A 23,888-nucleotide genomic window follows, 5' to 3' on the forward strand; every position below is an offset into this window, starting at 1 on the left:
CTTGTCAGAAGGTCACAAAAGAGAATCACATAATCCTGGGAGCTGCAACTATCATAAATATGAGTCAATTTCCAAGCATCTGAATTTTGATAACATAACCATGGGGATGCTGCAATGGTTATAATCATGAAAAATGGTTCTAAGTCACTTTTTTTTCCAGTGTCATTGTAACTTTGAATGGTCACTAAATGGACTGTTGTAATTTAAGGATTACCTTGCATGATTTTCCATATGGAATAAGACTGATAAATCAGATAAAAATGAAAAAGCTGAACTCTATAATTTGCCTTAACTGCCTCCAATTAGCATTTTCTATCACTAAAACTAGATTTTACCTAATATTTTACAGCCCCTATTCTTTTGCTCAGTTCCATTTTTAATAAACATCTTTTTTATTTTGAAAAGAGTAGGAAAAAACTACAGCCAAGTTGTGTAAATATACATGATTTGTGATCATTATCATACTATGAACAGAAGACATTATCATCAACATATAAGAGGAGCTAAAATTAATGATGTACCAAGCGGACACCATTACAGAATCAACCATTCAGCCAATCCTCCCCTTTCATTCATTCAGCATCCCATATTGGATCAGGAAAAGGTAGTGAAAGTTGTTATAATCATAGTCTTTCAGGAACACATGGCTAATAATATGATCAGCTGACTTAAAAATTCATTTTCAACAAGGTGTTATGTGGGAAAAAACCCAAGGGGAACATTCTTGATGGTTCTTCTATTCAGATGCCAGAAGTCCATATTTTAACCCTATGGAATCTGATTAATGCCTACCAATTCTGATACTTTCTGAAAGCAAATTTTAAAAATTAATAGAGGTTAAGTTTATCAGTAGGTATTAGACGATACCCTTGAGAGCTGTTTACCTTAGAAACAGTCTGAATCACCAGCTATAAATCTAAAATATTTGTTGCTAGCTAGCTAGTGGGAAAAGGCTGATGTCTTGTTTCTGAAGTTCCTAGATGAATTGATTAGCCAGGGATGTTCTTCTGTTCTTAGAAAAGTTTGAAAAGAACCATTATGGTACAACTCATAATGTTCAGATCTTTTTAGACATAAAGGTAAATGTAGGAAAAGCTACAGAGCCTGACACCCGAAGAGCTATTGCTACCTAATGTACACATAGCTGTACAAATGAACCATAGAATACAGCTCCACCAATCCTAGGGGGGGGGGGGCGACATACACACTAACTTTAGAAGATTGTACAATTAGCCTGAATATTACATATAGGAACCAACTTAAATCCTGCATACCATAATATCATTTGCATGATGCACGTGATTTCACTTTTAACAAAATGAAATTCAATGTAGAGAAAAGTAAGGTCCTACATTTATGCAAGAAAAACCAAATGGCAGGTATAGAATAGGTGGTACCTGGCTCAATAGTAGTAACTGTGAGAGAGATTTTGAAGTCCTAGTGGAAAATGATTTAAATATGAGCCAGCAGTGTGCTGCAGCTGCCAAAAAGCCCACACAGTCTGGGATGCATTAATAGAGGGATAGAATCAAAATCCCATGAAGTGCTAATACCACTTTATAATGCCTTGGTAATATCCCTCTTGGAATATTGTATACAGTTTTGTCACCACAATATAAAAAAGATGCTGAGACTCTAGAAAAAGTACAGAGAAGAGCAACAAAGATGATTAGGGGACTTGAGGAAAAACAGGAAGAACAGTTGCAGCAATTGGGTATGTCTCATTTAATGAAAAAAAAAAGACTAGGGGTAACATGATAGCAGTGTTCCAATATCTCAGGGGCTGCCACAAAGAAAAGGGAGTCAAGCTATTCTCCAAAGGACGTGAAGGCAAGACAAGAAGCAAAGGATAGAAAATAATCAAGAAGAGAAGCAACCTAGAACTAAGAAGTAATTTCCTGACAGTTAGAAGAATTAATCATTGGAACAACTTGTCTCCACAGATTGTGTGCTTCAACACTGGAGGTTTTTGAGAAGAAATTGGACAACAATTTGTCTGAAATGGTATAGTGTTTCCTGATTGAGAAAAACTAGGGTTGTATTAGAAGACCTCCAAGGTCCCTAAATCTATTATTCTGTTACTCATGTCATGCAAATATTTGATTTTAAAAGGAACACGGCAGTTTCTAGAAAACTTTTTACGGCAATATTTCATAAAGATATTTTTTTCAACTTGAAAGGGAAAAGGGGAGAGAATATAACTTTATGAACAGATAATATATTCAAGATCCGCAGGAAAAACATAAAATAAAATCCTTCTAAAAGTCATTGAAATACATAAATTCATCTATGCACAATACTGGTTGAGCAAATATGCACATGAACTCTAATCTCCTGCTTGATCAAGTTGAGGAACCGATGGGAAAAGAAACTATAATTTCTCTCACACTTTGAATTCTCCTCTTTGAAATCTGAATGTTTATAACAAATATAATTAAATATGTAGCAATAGCAATAGCACTTAGACTTATATACCACTTCATAGTGCTTTACAGCCCTCTCTAAGTGGTTTACAGAGTCAGCCTATTGCCCCCAAAACTCTGGGTCCTCATTTTACCGATCTTGGAAGGATGGAAGGCTGAGTCAACCGTGAGTCAGTGAGACCCAAACTGCCAAACTGCTGGCAGCCGGTGATCAGCAGAAGTAGCCTGCACTACTACATTCTAACCACCGTGACACCACGGTATTTATATGTAACCATTATAAATACCATAAATTGAAATCATTCACAGCTTGGTGAAAACAAAGCACAATTGCTGACTGTGTTCAGCATTGCACACTAACTGTGATCATCTTTGTGTTTTTAATAATTGGAAAAAAGCAAGTTAAGCAAAGTTCTCCAACTATTTAACTGATTTAACAAACAACTTACACGCAGAGGTTTCCACCAGGTTCAGCAATAAACTTCAACTATGTTTAGAAATTGCAATTCATTTTTTTTAAGTGACAAAGCTCACTCCAAAATGGTTTTTTAAAATGTTCTGTAGTGTAATTTATTCTGGAGTTCTGATCTATTTGTCTCCAGTATTTTACAAATGTGTATGTCAGAAAGGTGAGGTATGTCAGTCCTTCATAAAACAAATGCAAAAGCCAATTGCAAGGCATTGCATCAAACATATTTTATTATTATTAATAAGGGCTTCTTTGAAATGACAAGAGGAACACTAAGTCCGTAATGCATCACTTGTGAATGCTGTTGATGTGGGAGATGTAATGGAAAAGGGCTGGTTAAAACTGAGGGTATATTCTACCTCTTGCAGATCCTATACCCATATTAAAAGAACAGGCAATTAAAAATGGTTTTAATCATATGATTTAAAAAGCCTAGGAGGTAGATGTTCTTATGTCTCAACTCTGGCAAAAAAATAAATATCCCATCCCACCCCAACATACTACTATTTTCAAAATGGATTAATGGTGAATATTTATATGATTTATATAATGGCATTTCAGCAGTTTCTGAAAACCAATAGAGAGTTTTCCACCATAGTATTAAATTTTGATTGGGAAAAATTTGTGTTGGGATGGACAGCAAACAAATTTAATAAACAAATAATAAATAACAACATATATACTAATGGAGATATTTTTATTACTGTAATTGATTGGCCTATTATCCAATATTGCTTTTTAAACAGTTTCCTCTACCTTCTATCGATGCAGTGGTTCAGCAGTTAAGATGCTAGGTTTGCCAGCTGGAAAGCTGGCAGCCTAGATTCAAGACTAAAATCTCACACAAAGGGGTGAGCTCCCATCCTCACGCCAGCTCCTGCCCATGTAATGCAATTTGAAAGCATGCAAATGCAAGTAGCTAAATAGGTACTAGTTTGGTAGGAAGATAACAGCACTCCATGATGGCAACATGACCACAGAAATCACTGGCTCACTGACTCAAACAGAGATGAGCACTGCCTCCTATAGTCATCAAGAACTAGTGGAGTAAAATCCGCAGGGATTCCTTTACCTTTATCTACCTACTTTCCATAACAAATTAGCAAAACAAAACAAAAACCCAAACAAACAAACAAAAAACTGTGCCAGAATCCAGAAAAATCTCTACTTATTTCTTAAAAGCCATTTTACTGTTTCCTCTGTTATATATTTGCAAGAAGTTGATTCCACAAACTTTTGTGCTTCTATTTCATAGCAATTGGGAGGGTTGGGGGGTTAGGAATCCCTTACAATGTTATGTGAAAATCTATAAACTAGCCTATCTTCATAGCAAATTAGAATTGAACTAGTTACTTTCTTACATACAACATGCTGTTTCTCTGTTAATTCCAATGGACCTACAGAGAAGATATCATTTGAAATTAATAGGAGTTGCAAAAAAGGGTGGTAATATTCTTTAGACAGTGCCTGTTCATTACAGTATGCCTTTCTCAGGATTTCTCACTTCTGTATTGCACTCCTTCAATCTCCTACATTTTCAATCCGGCAGCATTAAACGAAATCTGTGCTAAATAGGCTTAATTGTGTGTGCATGGCCGAGCTGTCAGCAATTCAAATCAATGGCACAAGATAAAATAAATAAAAAGCTGGCAATCTGTGCATCCAGAAAAATCTAAACCTCTAATGAAATTAAACACTAGAGTTCATTGAATTTTATTGTATTATCAGAAAGTTTTTTTTTATTATAATGCGCAAAATCTGCTTAATGCAACCTTATATTGTATTTACAGAGGGGTAGAACAGCTTATGTGGACTGTGTGGAAGATGCCAGATTGGACAATTGAAAGTATAATCAGCATAATGATTTTTGGAAAGGCAAAATGAAACAATGCCATATGTTCACTTAAGCCTTAATTTTATGTAAAACTGGTTTGTTTTTCCTCTGACATCGCTAAAATGCCCTTTCACTTACAGTTCAGAACCTATTTATTTGCTTTCCAGGTCTCCATATGGCTCATGCGTATTGTATCCAGCAGAGTCCCGTGCTGGGGAATGGCAGGTGAAAAACAATGTACTGCTTTTTGACACAACCAGGTAAGGGCCTTCAGTGCAGCATTTAAAACCCTTTATTACATTTGTCTCAAATAGGGCATTTGTATCCCAGTGGTTTGTGCCACTACTTAATGGCAGCCAGCTTGCAAGTACCATATGAAAGAATTTGCATTTATTGCCAATTCCTCTTGGTACAGGATATGAAATTGATTTTTATACCATGGAGTGTTATTACATTTTCTTTAGGGAATTAGCATGTATGAATTTGCATAATTTGCAAAATCTTTAATTTCAGTCTATATTTTGCTTTTTAAGTACCATTTGGATGTAAGAAAACTCATACCTGTTTTAACTACACACACACGAATAAACCCTACCTTAATATATTTTATAGTTGTAGTACGTTGCTGTTTTATTGAAATACAGGTAGTGTTTCAACCTTCTATTGCTATAAATTAATGAGGCTCCTAATGCATTTTCATTGAGAGGTTGAGCAGTAAAATTCATCTAGTTAGTGAAAACTACAACATTTCATTCTTGTAAAATCTGAGACTAGAAGCTTCAATGAACTAATGATCCTAGCACAACCCATTTTATGTACCAGTGAAAATAAAGATCACCTGGAAATGTAAAATTTGTATAGCATAAATTGGGCATTATGAAACTCTTACCCTCAAAGCGTATTTTCTTCAGCTATTCTGAAAAAGGAACAAGTTGATAAAAATACTGGACAAAATCATTTATTCAAGACAGTATGCTATTTTGTTTCTATTCCTTCATGGATTGATGACATCAAAGGTTACACTGTCTTCATAGGTACTTACATGGCTTTTTGGCTGGCTGGACTAGTTGAGGATTCAGGTATGGACTATTTTCTGCATCTATTCTGCGCTTGTACTTCTGGCGACCACCACGTACTCTGTCTAAGCGCACTCCTAAACATGAAAAAGAAAAGAAAAGAAAGAAAAAGAAAGGTTTAACACAACTGAAATACTTTGTGCAATTATTTGAAAATTTTCAATAAATAAGCCAAAATTTCAGTTCACTCCCTATTAAATTACAATCCCAATTTCCCACTGAAAAAGCATCAAAAGGGGTGGAATATATTGTAAACATGGAATGTTCCTTTATTTTCAATGTGAAAGGTCAGGAAAGTGCATCAATTTCCCATTTGAGAAACCTATCAACTCTACTCCCTTCCTTAGTGCAGGGTATGTTTCTTATCTGCAAGTTCTAAACCATGGTAGTGTCTGGGTGTTTTTATTCTGCAGATAGTTCTGCTTGTTCTTCCCACAGTGAACAGAGACACAACATAAGCATAGGAGAATGGGGGAAGTTCCATTGGTGGTTTCTGTTTTGGTTGTCTCACAATTGTTATGATAAGAGCAACAGAAAACTTCGACAACTTGGCTCTGAGAGTCTGGAAAATGTTGGAAGACTGATAACAATGTCTTTGGTCAAGTACCCTTTTAGAATTGGCCACATTGCAATTTCCAAATACAGGGCATTTCAAATAATCAAACAGCAGAAATAGTACAGAATAGAAATAATATTTTTAAAATTATATCCAATATTTTGGAATAGCATTTCTTGGAGCATAGGAGTTATACTTTGAACAGTATAAAATTGCACTTCATACATATGGCAAGTGTTATGAAATTGAATTTCATAACTAAAGTTTAGGTAAGATTAGCAAAGGCAATATACAAGCAAATATAACCCAAAAGAGTAATACTTAAAAAGATAAGAGAAGAAACATTAGAGCAATCTTTCATTAGAAACATTGTCCCATATAAAAGAATAAGATAACATTGTTAATTGAAGAATAAAAATGCTAGATAAAGTTAATTAACACTTTAAATGAAATAATTTTTAAAATTTTAAAGTATGCCACTTATGGAAAATAATGGGAGAAACAAGCATTACATGTACTGCTTTTTGAAGAATATAAATCTAGGAAATAAATAAATGTCTATTTTTGCTTTATTGATCACATGAATGCTTTACTGCTACACATTAGAGAAAAATGTAGCTAAAACCCTTGTAGTCTTTGGACTGAACCATCAAAAATGAACAAAAGTTTTTGAACTGTAATGTTGGAGAAAATATTTTAGACTTCAGTCAGTATAATATGAAGTAAATCCAGGCTGCTGAATTTTTTTTTTTACAAAAAATAAATGTAAAGCTTAAATATTTGGACACATAATATAAAGGCAAGATTCCTGAAGACTGGGCCTGATGTTTGGAAAAACCAAGATGAAAGAAAAAATTGCATCACTGATGATGCAAGCTTGAATTTCCTAGAGGTCAAAAAAGCAGTTAAGCTTGATAAAAGGATGTCCATTGGCTGGCAAGTCGAAATACCTGAGCAACAAAAACAATTTCCTTCCCTGTTTTTATTAAACTCAAATGAAAATACCAATTTCAATACATTAAAAATATTTTTGTTTGTCAAAAAATAATAATGAATAATATTATTCATATAATAGACCACCCAGAATCATTTCCTGTGAGATGGGTGGCCATATAAATTTGATTAATTAATGAATAAAAATTTGACATGATATTAAATGGGTCTGAAATTATTCAGCTCTGCAATGGTAAAGCCAAATATAGGTAAAGCTAAGAAGCAATGAAGTTACAAAAAGTGCATATCTGTCAGCAGGACAATTTTTTGGAAATGGAATCCTAAGTCATCAAAAAGGATAAAAGCTACGGATAATGTTAAAGCTTTTCTGCTGTACTGCTGAATTAACAATTAGCAAAACGGAAGTCGGTTTCTGTCTCTTGATAGCTATCTACAGTCCGAAGCATATTAGTAAGGGCAGTTTAAAAATGTGAAGTGTGTCCATGAATGTGTCTATGTACAAAATATAATGTTCAGAGGAGAAAGACAATATTTTTGGAACAAGAAAAAAGTACTCATAATCCAAAGAACATTGAAATTGACTTCAAGACCTAACCACTGGGATAAGCAACTTTTAAAGTGAAAAAAGATTCACTATAATACTGCAGAGAACTATATGAAAATCAGATGTTCTTGGAAAAATAAGGCACAATACTGATACTGATACTGGATTTAATGTAAAAGCTATGCCATGATGTTTAGTTCCCTGAAATGGAGATGATGCCTCTTCTTCATCCCAATCACATTTATTTTACAAGGAGAGAAAGAGAGTAAAATCTTTTTACCACCCATGTTCTTAACTTAACAATATGTGCTGTGAACTTATTATAAGATGTTATATCTTTGTTTTAATTTTGCTTTCTATTTAGTTTCTAGAAGTTTTATATTTTTGTTCACTGATTGTTATTAGCTTCCAGAGTTCATATAAAAGATGAGTAGCCATATACATTGTCTAAAACAATGAAATATTTGGGATGTTATTTTTAAGCTCCTAGTTTAGTGTTACACCCTTGGTATTTTCAGTGGTTTCTCATCCAAATATTAACCCCGTTCAATTTGTCAGTATCAGCCAAATTCAGTAGATTAGCTGCAAAAACCTTCTTCAATCCCGCTACTAGGAGAGTATCCATTTTCCAACTAAACACAAAGGGGCAGTTTAGGGATGTTCACTAATGCAGAGAAGCAGTTGATGTGGGGTTGCTACTATTGCTCTCCACAGACACCTGTAGGATCTGCTGTGTAAGGTGGTTATTCAACTCTTCCTAATGGAAGGGCTGTTCCTGCCAAGATAACTTGCTTGAAGCATGGATGGAAAAATAAGCAGGATAGATTTGATCTTAGAAGCCCTGACAAGGACCTTGGAACACACTGTGCATAAGTAACGATTCTTCTCATATGCACACTTTTTCTAACATTTCCAAAGGGATTACTGTTCTACATAATTTCAAAAAGTTGAGGGCACATGAAGCTTGGCATTCTAATCTGTGCCATTTACAATACAAATTAGATCACAAGTAACAGGTGACATGATTTAATTGAATGTCTTCCATCTGCAATGCTGACAAAAGGTAAATGGAAATAAATGAGTCTGGCAAGGCAGCCCTTGAGCCTTATGATACCCAATATCTTTTTTTTAAAGAAGAGTTATCTATAAAACTGATGCTGACAGGCCTCCAACATTTTATTCCTGGACAAGATTAAATGAATGTTTTAATATGAGGGGGGAAAGGACAAATAACAATGTTGCCTTAAGCATGGAGAATTGCCATTATCTCCTCTTTAATGTAATTAAAGGAAAGTCATTACTCATGAAATAAAATAAATCCTTTTATTATCCAGGAGACCAAAATTTATCAGGTCCAAAATTTACAACCACTAAATTATTAACAAGCAAGCACTAAGATTTCAGTTTTACACCCAGTTCTAATTACCCATTTACTTAGGATGATAAAGCATAGTTGGAGATATCTCCAGAATTTCAGAACTACTTTATATAGCTTGCCTAAATCCCATTGGTAAATATTTTTGCCACTACTGGCCAGCTGTTAAATTCATTTCAAAAAAAGCAAATATGGGCAACCAAATCTTAATTAATTGCTTTATACAGTAATCCAGTGCAATATTAAACTATGTTAAGAATCATCATAAATGAGACAGACCATTTCCCAACAGTTCCTTAACAAACCTCTTCATGAGGTTTTTGATGCTATAATGGATACATTCAGGGATTCCTGAATTCTAGGGCTGAAATTGGATTTTTTTTTCCTGACCTACAAAATTATGTAGAAATAAGAATATTAACCTAAACTGTACAGAGTAATCAGCCTTTGACTGTCCAGATGTGATTTCAAACACTATTTATCAGAGCCTTCAGCTAATTCCAATTTAATTGGATGATTTAAAAAGAGAGGTCAAGCTACCAATGGCCACTAGTCATGATGGGTTTACAGCGCCTTCAGTATTACAGAGCATGATCAGGAAAGTGGTACCGAACTCAAGTCTTATTTATGGCCACTGGAGGAACAAAATGCTAAAATGATACTGCTGGTCTAGCAGGGGTGTTCTTATATTCTTAAATCCAAAGGCTGATGTAACTGCCCAAGAAAAACCAAAGCAGGATCTGAGTAAACAAGTAATGACAGAGTTGGTGTGGAATTGTTTCCTTCAGACAATCTAACTCAGTGTTTCTCAACCTTGGCAACTTGAAAATGTCCGGACTTCAACTCCCAGAATTCCCCAGCCAGCGAATGTGCTGGCTGGGGAATTCTGGGAGTTGAAGTCCGGGCATCTTCAAGTTGCCAAGGTTGAGAAAGACTGATCTAACTGGTCTGACCATTTCCCTCTTCTTACAGAAGTCAAAATGGAAAAAAGATAGGGATTATTTTTTTTCTTAATGACTGATGCAAATAGCTGATTTCACATCTAAACCATTAAGCTTTTCAGGAACATTCAAGTTTTGATGTGATTTTTGAAATATTAAATCCTAGAGCTCAAGTAAGCAAATTAAGATGACAACACCCATAGTTATGCCCAGGGGTGTGATTCAAATAATTTAACAACCAGTTCTCTGCCCTAATGATTTCTTCCAACAACCAGTTCACCAGAAAGGTGAACTGCTCAGAAAGTTAACAACCAGTTCTCCCGACGTGGTGTAAACTGGCTGAATCCCACCACTGGCTATGCCTAAGTTTAAAAGTTGATTATCAAAGTTGACATGAGTCTCCCATGATCCCCACTGCTTTTTCTCTCAAAAGGAATCTGGGTACCTTTGAAGCAGAACTTCCGTTCTTACCACCAGAAATACTTGCTTTGATATCCCAAGCTGAAATGTAAACATTTTAAAATATTTCCTTGCATGGATGGGTTCCTGCCAGTTCTAACCTCTTCTATAGTGCCATTTAGAACCGGTTCCAGCTCCCTCCCCCCAACCAGACACATCATCAAGATGAAGAGCGAGAGGAGGAATTCTGGGAGTTGAAGTCCACAAGTCTTAAAGCTGTCAAGTTTGAACACCCCTGGGTTTTTTCCCTAAAGTGTTAGGGGTGCAAGGGTCTTGTAACTTGAGAGCTTTAAGATTTGCGTGCTTCAATGTCAGAGTTCCTGAGCCAACATGACTGGAGGAGGAATTCTGCGAGTTGAAGTCCACAAGTCTTAAATCTGTCAAGTTTGAACACCCCTGGGTTTTTTTTCTAAAGGGTTAAGGGTGCAAGGGTCTTGTAACCTGACAGCTTTAAGACTTGCGTGCTTCAAATGCCAGTTTCTGAGCCAACATTTTGGTTGCTAAGCAAGAGCATTGTTAAGTTAGTTTCGCCAAATTTTACAAGCTGGCCACGCCCACACAGTCACATGACTGGCAAGCCACTCCCACAAAGCAGGCCACACCTACAGAAGATGTTATAAAATATTTTGAAACCCACCACTGTTTCCTTGTTAAGAATTCTCTGCTGGTATTAGACTGAATATTAGAAAGCAGATTAGTCTTTCTAGAAAGCTAATCTCCTACACTGAAGAGGCATTTAAATGGAAGGGGTATAAAGGCAAGTAATTAATCATTTACCCATGTTCTGAAATGGTACATCAATGAAGGTCCATAAGGTAATGAGATTGTGTATATATTAAGTAAGATGTGCCATAAAAGAATACTAGCTTGGCTAAAGATGCTAGGTGAAGAGCCCATTCAACTGCATGTCCTTTACTTACACTATGATAAATCAACAAACTGCCAATGGATATTTGTCCAATCAGTGACCACAAATGAAAAGTAATATTTAATGTCATCCATAAAAGAAACCTTAATCTTAAGAAGTTTTGTTTCTATAGTATCTGTTGTAAAAGAAAACTTTGCTTTTGAAAGAAGTCTAAACTAACTAACTTCACAACTATCAAGAACTCTAACAAACAAAAATCAAGCAAAATAATCTAATAACTATTTAGAGGATGATTTTGAAAGTCAAAACATTACAGTTTTTGATTTTTATTGGTGGGGAGAGGTGATAAGAGACCACAATGCTAAAAATTAATTGATGTCATTTGAAGGACAAGATTAGGTCGTGATTTCAAATGACCCTAGAAAAGTCTTTCCATTGAAAAGAATTCAAGTGATAAGCTAGTGACACCTCAAAAGAAAGAAATCTAACAGTTAAGTTCTGGACCATTTACTAGCAAGTCACAAGAGATATGAGGAGATCGAAATAAAATTCATTACAGTAATCCAACTGTGAAGTACTGATAGCATGAAATCAGGATCTCAGTATCAACTTTGAAAATAATATGCAGCTGAGCATTTCCCCCATTTATGAGCTAGAAGCTTTGGAATGTTTTCAGGGATCCAGAAAGTGGGGAAAAGATCCTTGTGATTAACATGAGTAGAAGATCACCAAATGCATGCACCCACTACAAGAGTTTAGGTCCAGAAAACTGCACTTGCTGCAGGTAGCAAAAATTTGCTACTGAATTGTCTGATTGCATACATTTCAAATAGCATGTCTTCTCTGTGAACATGTGTTATATTTACGTACAGCAACCTCTTGTATTTATGTCCATACAGAGATCACAGCTTAACTGACTCATAAACCACTATTGGTCCAATTTATTTAAGTAGTAACTAGAACAGGAGTCAACTGAACTCTTCCCCTCCCCAAAAGTTGGTTTATGAAAAGGTAAGAAAAGGTAGAGATAGTAAAATCAAAGTATGAAGTACCGAATAATATAATTATTCTCATAAAACTTTCATAGATATGTGAACAACTATAAATATCTAATAAAGGCAGTGGGCAACTTAAATGATTTTAATTCATTATATAATTTATTTTTGTTCAACTTAGTTTTAATAAAGTACAAAAAATGCCAAGTGCCCACCAATTTGTCCTCAACTCAGGAAAATAAATATCATGTGTATACCAATTTGTTCTCAAGCCAGAAAATCAATATCACTCCACCAGCCAGGATAATGCAGCCATGGCCAACTGGAGCAAAAAATTCTTCATTGATCAGTGCACATAAAGGAGGGAAATGAGGCAGGACATCACAGTTTCCTTTGCCTTTCAGTCCCTGCAGTTCCTTCATTAGGATTGGTCAGAAAGTTAAGGGCAGGGAGTAGATTTACTCCTTCATGAGTAACCTGGTGGAATCCTTCCTGCATATTTCATTTGCACCTGTAAGTAAAATGATGTCCCCACATATCTATTGCTTGTTGCCCATATCTACACAATCCAATATGCAGTTTCACCAAGATCTATTTATATAAAATAAATTATAAAATTTCATTATTGTCATGACTGATTTTACAGTACATCTACATGATCCAATATACAGATCCACAAGTTCTATGTGGATCTGTATATTGGATCATGTAGATGTACTGTAAAATCAGTCATGACAATAGTGAAATTTTATATACGTGATATAGAATACATGTGATCTAAAATTTCATTTACAGAATACCTGTGATATAAAATTTCATTATCATCATGACTGATTTTACAGTACATTTAAAAAAAGAATTATAGGACAGAAAAACAAAGCTAGAAGAAACATTACACATATTTATAGTCAAAGAGAAGAAAAAATAAAACAATCACCAGAATTATTATCAGTTTAATAAAAAAAACACTAGAGTTAGAAGTAGCATTTACTTCTAACTGAATAAGCAAGTCAAAAGAATATGCAGTTTGCAATTTTGGGGCCTCTGATTTTATTGCCATGAAATAATGCTTCAATCAATCCCCTCTTTGAAATTTATCTATAGTAATAAATGTTTGCTTCATTTGCATAATATACTGTACATATTTGGAATTGTCATGACAAGAAATTGGGAAGGAAGTCTAAAGTTGTATGTGAACTATCAAGTTTTATGTAATGAAATATATTCAACTTTATATGTATGATAGATAGAACCAAGTCTTCAAATCAAGGACATGTACTCTCACAAAAATATGTTCTATCTCACTATCTTTTTCCAGTTAACATTAGAATAGCACAATTAAAATTATGTTAACATTTGTAAGGCAATATGAATTAAGCAACTAGTTTGATATATAACAAAAATACATTTGACTCAGCACTAGGAGGAACTTTAGTTCTATTATGTAATCATGAATCAGAGATTTCATTGTGAAGAAAAGAAAAAAATATATTCAGTTAAGACAGAATAATAATGAAAAGAGAAAGAACTGGAAAAAATAACAAAATATACAGACCTGCAAGTAAAAGTAGAATGAATATGTAAAGAAAGCAAAGTAATAATAATGTATTTATTTATTAGTTTGTCAAACATGTACAAGATAGCAGGTATACATATGAACATGGACATAAACAAAGGAAATAAATATAAATAAATGAGGACGGTAGGAGGGACGGTAGGCATGCTGGTGTCCTTATGGACACCCTCTTTACAGGCCTCTTAGGAATGGGGTGAGGCCCACAGTAGACAGTTTATGTTTGAAGCTGTGAGGGTTAGAGGCTGTAACAATGGAGTCAGGTAGAGCAATCCAGGCATTGACCAGGTCCTTAGGTGCAATCCCAAAACATCTGGAGAACCACTTAAACATCATCACCATTGACAAAAATTATCATCAGTCAATTGCAAAAGACAGGTTTACTTGGAACAGCTTTGAAACTTTGGAACTACAACAATACCTTTAATATCTTTGGACAGTAACATCTGCTTATCCCAGGTTCTGGGAAGGAATCAAGAGGTGGATAAAAATGCCAATTCCAGTTGAAATATCTGGATGACTATGCGATAAACTATAATAATGCAGAGAAGAACTATGACAATCAGGGTGCTCCAGTTTCTACCAATATAGCATTCCAGATGTGAAGACCATGCTGGATTGTTCAACCTCATTGTAAGGTTCTTACGGTACACTTGCTCACTATATATGATCAGTATAATTTTTTAAAAAAATAAAGTATAAGCTTAATTCAATCAATCTGTCAAAATGCATGGTAAACTGGGAACATCTAAATTATATTTTCCTCTCACTGGGGAGTATGTGTCACTTTGGATGGCAAAATAGGGCATATAAATTAAATAAATAAATACTGAATAGGATCGGTGAATTAAATATGGATTGGTTTTTGTTTGCAACTGTTATTATTCTATAACTGTTATGGCGAACTTATGGCACGGGTGCCACAGGTGGCACGTGGAGCTATTTCTGAGGGCATGTGAGGCATTGCCCTGTCACCTCCAGCATGCATGCATGCACTGGTCAGGTGATTTTCACCTGTTTTTCACCCTACGGAGGCTTCCCGGAAGCTCAGGAATGCACTTCCGGTTTGCCCATTGGGCTGTTTTTTGCCCTCTGAAGGCTTCAGGGAAGCCTCCGGAGGGAGAAAAATGGCCCAATGAGCAACCCAGAAGTCCATTCCTAAACTTCCGATTTGCGTGTTGGGCTTTTTTTCGCCCTCCCCAGACTCCTAGAAAGCCTCTGGAGCCTGGGGTGGGCAAAAAACAAACCTACCGGGACCATTGGAAGTCTGAAAATGGGTCATTTGCCCTTCCCAAGCTCCAAGAAAACCCTGTGCACATGTGCAAGACAACAGGGGGTGTCACACATGCATGTGCAGAGGCCACAGCATGAGGGGAATTAAATTATGGGAGTGGGCACGCACATATGTGCTATTGCGTGCGCCAGTAGTGGGTTGCAGGTGGTATGCCCCAGTACAGGCATACCGGTGCCTGCCCGGAGCACCAGGTACCCTTCCAGTATGGTGCCCCGGTGGGCCCACCTACCTGCCCATCATCCTTACCTTTATTTGAACACTTCAGCGCATACGGCGACTGCACGATGTTCTGGTGAGCAGCTGGAGCATGATGGAGGCTCATGGATGCGTCGCTAGAAGGTAGGATGCATGTGTGTGCTGTGCACGTTCATGTGGTGAGCACTGGGCCCTGTTGCACCGGGATCCGGAACCCACCACTGGCATGCACACATGTTTTTGCCATCCGAGGCGAAAAAGATTTGTCATCACTGTTCTATGTCAAGGAAATAAGCACCAAACAAAATAGTGCTTTTCATACAGAAATGAAAGAAATGAAAAATAATACATACAACTCATTTGTTTTAAGGAAAAGGGCCTGTATATGACTGGGTGGGTATAAGTATATTTACAGTGTTAAACTCAACTTTCTAATATTCTTGGTTTTTTTTGTCTTAAAAGAGTCATCTATTTTAGTATCTTAAATTTATTTGGTGATGTTTTTAAGTTTACTTTATTGGTGCCAGTTTACAAAAATCTGATGGTTTCTTTTGCTCATGATCATAATATCTTGCCATCATTCTGCAGCCTTAGTGAAATAGTCCATGCAAGATATGGTCTCATAAAATATTTTCTTTAGACACTATAGAGGGAAGAAAGATGTACAGAGAAAATAAGATATGAATACACCATCTTTGGCCAACTCCTAACACAAGTACTACCCTGTATCCTATCATCAGAAGTTTCCTTAAATTTTCATATCTTTCGCAGAGAGAAAGGGAGAAACAATTCCTTTTTATTCTAAGTAAATTAACTAGGAGGAGTAGGAGGAGGTGGTGGGGAACTGGAGGATAGAGGCATATATCACATCTCAAATGAAATGATTTCCCTCCCTAAATTTACTATTATTGTCTCTGAGAGTAGACTAATGTGTATCATTTCTTTAACTTGGATTTCTATGGTTTTTCAAGCCATAATTTGTTTTCAGGGGAAAAAAACCTAGCCAAAGTGTAATGAAATTTTTGTATTTAATTAAGTCAGAACTTTATCTATATGAGAGAGGAGTGCCTCTCACACACAAATATATCAACAAATATATTGTAAAAATGAACCATTTGAAACTTGAAGCAAAGCCTGCTTGATGGCTATTGGAAAACCGAGATGGTTATAAAAGCATTTTAGGTCTCAATTTGAATTTCATAGCAGCTTTGAAATTTATAAGTACCAGAGTGACAATTAGTTCTTTATTTTGTCCCCTACCAACAATTCAGAAGGCTTTGCTTTGTGAATGCTCTCTTCGCCACACAAAAGAATTTTGTATTTTATATTGGCTTGAAGAAGGAAGATAAACCTTAATGAAGACTAAAATGCAGTAAAAGGAAGAGGGGGGAAAAACTAGCCCTTTCTCCAACAAAATATAATCCACTCTAGTTACTGATTAAAAATATATATAATACTGTCACCATTCCTTTTAAAACAGAAATGTTAGGTAATATCTTATATATTTATAATCACTTATTATTATTGCAATGAATATTTTTAAAGAGCTGTTCAAAATGTAGCATTCCTATATGTTGTTATGCTTTCTTTGAATTTTTAAATTGCCAGATGCAACCTGGAATTAGCCATCCTATCCTCATGGTCACTTAAATGCATGTAGGAGAAATTGGGATCAAGGTATTGTGAAGTCCTATAAAATGTCCAAACTCTAACCACTTCTACAGAGCCTATATGTCTGTACACAGATTAGATTAAAGACAGTTGGTACAATACTGTCTTGACTTCTGCTTAGCAGTCTTGTGTTCTGCATGAGAGGAAAAATAGAGTTACAGAAAACTATATCATATAAAACCAGAGTACTGGCAAACGCTATCTAAAATTTCAGATAAAGGTTATATTCAGGCTTTCTCCATGTTCTTCACACAAAACATGAGTTATGACATTAAACTATGGAACCTTCATAGTGATGATTGTCTTCTAATGTAATCAGGAATTATGGATACTTCTAAGCCTCACTCATACAGCAGGAAATCATAATTTCCAGTTATAGCTCAACAAAATAAAACAAACAAATAAAACCACTATTATTTCTTTTGTAATTGCCTTGTCACTGATCATATATAAGCACATGCAATAAAATGAATTGCTTCTGTTTTGGAAAATGGAAAACTGATCTTCAAGAAAAACAATTTGCCTATTTTATCATTGTTCTCTACATAACTATTGGACTTTCCCCTGAAGTCATAGGAAATAAGAAGCTGAAAACTTTATGAATTGCAGTCTCTGCCTTACAGACATAAAACTCCAAGAGCATGTTCCTTCTGCTGATAGAAACAAATTTCCAAGATTGGAGTAAGTTCTAAGCCACACAGATAGATGCTTAAGATGGATGGCCATATAAATCTGTTAAATATGTAAAGATTTGTTTGAATTCTAATATGCACCGTACTAGGGAGACAGGACACATCACTTCTAAAGCCTCGTTATATCTGTGCAGAACTGCCAAAAGCAAATATTTTTGACTTCCTTCCACAACATAGGCAGCCAGAACTGGTCTCAGTGTTTTCCATAAAGGATTTTCTGACTTGAACCACAGGATGAATGCACTGCTTTCACAAAATAAAACCATGTTTAACAGCAATTCTCAGTGAGCATTGCTTTCAGGCAACTAATCTGCTGACCGTGCTCATTTAAATTTAAAGTCCTTAGTTTTGCCCTTTCTCTTTTGAACACCATTGATGCTGTGCCATATGGTGCCTCAGAGAACAAGCACAAGTCTGATTATGTAATGCCACCCTTACTTTTTCTTCTGTATATTTATATGCAGTCCACTTTTTTTATTCCGTACATCCCCCAGGGTCAGTAGGATCACTGAAAAAGCCAGACTCAGAACAACACAAAACATGATTACTCTTCTAGTTTCCCCTAAATGCTCTAGGTAGCCGTCACTTTATCCTGTGTACACCACATTCCATTACTGCCCAACCTAATAAAGACTTCTGTCACTGCAATAGCTTTTCATCTTCAGGGCTCCTTTCTCTACTCCTGATAATGCTGCCAACTCCACTCTCTGTAAATGAGCTCATGCGAACACTTAATTTTCAGCTTGTGAAAACAAACAGGCCACTGTTCAGTGCCAGAGCTTGAGGGGGTAATGTTTTGTCTTCAAAGCTTGAACAAAGCATTTGAAATAAGAAGAGAGAGAGAGAGAGAGAGAGAGAGAGAGAGAGAGAGAGAGAGAGAGAGAGAGAGAGAGAGAGAAAGAAAGAAAGAAAGAAAGAAAGAAAGAAAGAAAGAACCATAATCAAACTACTAGATATAATAACACTAACAGAAGCATGCACACTTATAATCCAGCTGCAAAAATAAGTGAACTTTTGCTATATCTTCATAACGCAAGCAATAAGAAAAATTAATTTTCTTATAATTAGAGGCTTATCACATTTACTTTTTACTTTTGTAGCAGCATAATTATTTATTTAATAAACTATCAACTGTTTGGTAACTGGAATTCTCTGGGTAGAAAAGTTAATGTATTCCTTGTTACAAAATCTACTGAAAATATACATTCACAGATATAAAATATCTGTCAATTGGTTTCTATCTTTAGTTTCTCTTCAAACAATTTCCCCCCATTTTTTTAAAAAAATATTTAGCGGACCAAGAATCCATCTACCTTGTCAGTTTATTTACTGACAGTGGTCAACTCAGTTGCCTTAGGGCATTTTACAAGTATATTCACTGATATTAACTGCCAGCTTTGAACAATCATGTTGCTCCTCAAAATGTATTCTGCATATTGCTATTCATAGTTTGGAGTTCTGGAAGGATCATTCTTCTCACCTCTTGATTTTGAAAGACCACACACACACACACACACACACGCACGCACAGACAGACACACACACAGACTTATATAGTATATGTGCAATAGTTTTTTTTAAAAAAAGTTATTGCAGAAACAGTTTGAATCAGACTAATATATTCTTTTCCCCATATCTGCATATCAACTGACAATAACAACAACAAAAGCCTTATCACCTAGGCAAGCTTTGTCATTTTACATTTTCACATTAAGCACAGAATGTCTGATCTTGATTTCCCCCTGAAAAGTGCCTCCCATCAGTTGACAAAGCATTAAAACTGGGCCATAAAATCTACATGTAAAGTGTCATAACCTGCATAGAAGGCTGAAAAAGTTGAGGTGTTCATAATATTAACAGTAAGTCTACAGTGACAGATCCAATCAGAGGAGCTGAACCATCCACTAGCTCCTTTGGAAAATATTTTTTTTATACTTCAGGCCAATTTTATGTCAAAGAAGTGATTAAAGACTACTCAGTAAGAAGAAAGCAAAGGGAATTTTCTTAATCGTAACTTTGGAAGATAACATTGTTACTATAACAAATATTAAGGCAAAAGAACCTGGTTGTGGAATTAAGCTATTTGCAAGATTATTCTGGAAATGACCATCAAAGAAAAGAAGTAACTACAAAATAGCCCAGAAAGCACTCAACAGTGTAAAAGAAAGCCAGGGAAGCAGTAGAACAAGATTGGAAAACAACAAAAAATTGTATCCTTCTTACCACACCATGATTCTCATAGAGTTATACGCAGTGGTGGGATTCAGCCAGTTCGCACCTATTTGGGAGAACGGTTGTTAACTTTCTAAGCAGTTTGGAGACCCAGTTGTTGGAAGAAATCTTATTTTATTTTTTCCACTTTACAGAGCTGAACCTGTAAGGAAGGCAGGAAGGAAACATTCTGGTGTTGTTTCTAGCCTAATCTTCATTGCCCTGCTTACAAAAACTGCTTTTCCGGTTAACCCTTATTACATTGTAACAGCTAATGTAAAGCTGTACATTGTAACAGCTAATGTAATGTAATGTAATGTAATGTAAGGCAAAGAGTCCATCGACATGAGTGACGTTGAGTTGGCTACGCTCACATGGTCACATGACCACCAAGCCTCGCTTACCCAGCTGATCATTAGGACAGAGAACCAGTTAATAAATTATTTGAATCCCACCACTGGTTATACGTAAGCACTCCCTTGTTTAACAACAAGTCTGATAGCTCAGCTCAAGAAAGAAAGACTTTATTTCCTCCCCAAAGAGGGTTGACTAGGTTCACCTTCTTCTATGTTATCCAGCAAGGTTCCTTATAGCCCTACCTCCCATTGATTACAAGACATGGCAGAAATAGAAAGAAAAGGTGCTCAGTAATCATGGTGTAGAGACTCCTCCAAAGGCACCAGGAGAGGTCTGCTTTCTCAGTTCTACAATTATTTTTATTTCTCTGAACGATATTCAATCCAAATTTGATAAACTTATGCAGGCTTGGACAATATCTGTTGATGGTAGTTGTGGTGTTACAAAAATAACAAAAACCAATAATGTAGGGTCTATTAAGAAAAAGCAACTCAAGAACCTCTGTTGTCTATCCTTCTAAGAAGCTTGCTTTGCTAGGAACTTTACATACTCGGCAACAGTATAAAAAATTGCTAAGCAAACTTCTAATCTGTCATCTCAAACATATAGATATTAACACTATATAGAATTTTTCATTTTTCTGGTTGAAAACTATTGGGCCTGAAACAACTAAACTCAACTATGCAGTTTGAAGCTTAGTAGTGGTCATGGGGAAAGATACAGAACTAAATCAAATTTCTGTGTTGAAACACAGTTTCTCTGACACTGAAGAAGTTAATCCAGGAGAACCAAAAGGGCAAGGTGCAATAATGTTTATCTTTTTAAAATTTCTTTATAAACTAAATTCAAAAAATGAAGTAAATAAAAGAAAAAAGTGAAGAAAATTATAAAAGAAGGGGAAAAAACCATACATAAGCTGCAGAAATGTTGAGTCAGGGGAAGAACATCAATTAGGAGTATTTTGAAGTAGAAACTTTCCAAATTGGGATTTTCAAGAACTTCTTCAGCAAGACCCTCCTTAGGACAATGATCCTTTATATCAAGGGCTTTATACTTCTCAGAATCTGCTTTTCATGCAAAGACTTATTTCTAAGAATGAAGAAGACTGACTGATATGCTACAAAGTGTCAGCATTCAAGCCCTGATTGCTAATTCCTTTAAAACTTTGGCCTTTTTGTGAAAGGAGTGAAGCTTTGAAGATATAGTGTGACTTGAGAAAAATAAAAGAGCTGTCACATTCTAGGAATTGTCAGAGCAAGTTATCTGTTCAGAGCTGTCCAAGGTCCTGCAACTTCAGCTTCACTCTTTCTGTCATAGTCCATAGACTCATTTCATGATGAAGAAAGAACTTTTGCCTTCCCTTTCTGAGCAGCTGGATTGCAAAAACTGGGAACTTAGATATGCATATTCCATTTTTATAACTTTCTTCATCTAAATAAAAACACTAATTAGATCAGGTTGTATGTGCCTTTCTAATACTTGTGCAGTGCAATTTTAAGCATATCTGCTAAGAAAAATGTTGCACTATGTAAGTAAACATGTAATTAGGACAACATTGCCTTGAAACTCTGACTGTGACAGAAGTTGCAAAATGAAACTACTCTTCTACTCCCTGTAATTTGCCTCTTCACAGTACAGTTGTGTGAAAGAAAAATAATGGGTGGTATTTACAGAAATAAAGTGAAAGGGGAATATGTAGTTTGACTAAACATAGAATCACTCAAAGACAAAAGGAATATTTTGACCTATGCTTTTCTTCCCATCCAGTCCCATCTAAATGCCCCACACTGTTTTTTAATAGAACACTGCCTAGGCTGTATTTTTTTCCAAGTGTAAACTGCTCCCTTTTTCTCCCCTTATTTTTATAAAAGAAAAACCTACTACATGTAACTGAAAGAGATGGAATCATTCTATTTTAGCTCTCAATGAGTACAGCTTAAAGTGTCTTCCACATTTTAAGCTGTTATCCTTTTCTTTGCAAAGAGCCTACTTAATAATGTTCATTCTAACAACCTCATTTATTTTCCACAAAATTAACTCAGTTTCAACTCTGATTAATGATTTCATCTAAATGAACCAAATTAAAAATTGAAAATTATATTTCAGCCAAAGGGAAAAAATTGACAATTTCCAGTTAACAAATTATCCTTTCAAATATTAAAAGATGACCAGGAACAGTATGTGATAGTAATGAAATCTAGTTGGGGCTTGGGGCTTATCTGAGGTTCAGGAAGGGTGAAAAGGAGAGCAAAGTTCTGTGCATTGTTAACATAGAATTATCTTGGGATACCAAAATAATTTTCACTATGTCTTTGCCTGTAATGAGCCCAACAAAGCAATATAAAGAAATTCAGATTTAATTAAACAGGCAATGCTGGAGTTGCAGTACTGCTAAGAAAGGATAAGGAGAACAAGTAATTGTCTTTTAACACAGCTAATCACAAATACCGATGATATTTAGGATTGAAAATTTTATTTAAGATAAAAATCAGATAAAATATGGAAATTAATTTCATACACAGATCAGCAGGCAGGTAGATTGTAAAAGCTGTATTTAAAATGCTCATAATGAGAATTCAGGAAGAAAATTTTAAATGAATGAAATAGCTTTATAAACCTATACATTTGACAAGCTATTCAATATTCAAATTCATAATTTTTGGAATCTTACTGGTTTGAATGCTGATATAAAGGATTTTGAAATTATCACATAATATCACATTTAATTCAATAGTCAATATAAAAGTTAAATATAATATGTAATATAAATATAATAAATAATATACCAAGTACATGTTTCTAAATATTACAGTAAGCAATTTAAATCTAAAAATACGATCCTGCTTTGTGTGTATGTGCTTGTGTATGCACTTAAAATACATGCCCCAAGTTTCTCCTTTCTTATAAAATACATTAAGGGAAATGTCTAATTATTTATGACATCATATTGTTAATGCTGACTTGTAAAACAAAATTGTAAAAAGGCATTATTGATCTGACATATGAATTTCTTTGTACAGTAATTGAGATTTTGGAAAGAACTTCTCCCATATGTGTCCACCTGAACAATGAGATTATCTTTCAATAATCTTTTCTTATCAAAGTTCTGTCTTCATTCTGAGAATCAAAGAATGGCTTATATAATCTTTTTTTCGAGATGTCTATGGAGATTCTCAGTCATCCAGCTCATGGTTGTCCCAAAGGTGCTTTTTCAAGAGGCAAAAGATGTTTCACTTCTCATCCAAGAAGTTTCTTTAACTCTAGAGCTAAAGCAGATTCTTGGATGAGAAGCGAAACCTCTTCCAAAACAATCAGAAAGTTTATTTATCTCAATTGCAAAATGATGATAAATTTTATGATGGATTTATGTTACTCTCCTTTACATTTTTTAAAGTTTTAAC

At 35.2% G+C, this 23,888-nt stretch overlaps 1 protein-coding gene across 8 annotated transcripts in view; it reads right to left on the reverse strand.

The window, feature by feature from the left end:
* The window catches only part of ESRRG (estrogen related receptor gamma), a 460,761-nt gene that overhangs the window by 60,927 nt on the left and 375,946 nt on the right, over positions 1 to 23,888 (reverse strand). For all 8 annotated transcript variants that reach the window (XM_087717794.1, XM_087717797.1, XM_087717795.1 and 5 more), the window contains one exon: positions 5,769 to 5,879. In XM_087717794.1, coding sequence (XP_087573920.1) covers positions 5,769 to 5,879 — 111 coding nt within the window. The remainder of the gene's footprint in view (positions 1 to 5,768; positions 5,880 to 23,888) is intronic.

This window comes from Thamnophis sirtalis, unplaced genomic scaffold (assembly GCF_051295495.1).
Source record: "Thamnophis sirtalis isolate CommonGarterSnake01/CBP01778 unplaced genomic scaffold, rThaSir2_p1.2 scaffold_6, whole genome shotgun sequence".
Lineage (NCBI taxonomy): Eukaryota > Metazoa > Chordata > Lepidosauria > Squamata > Natricidae > Thamnophis > Thamnophis sirtalis.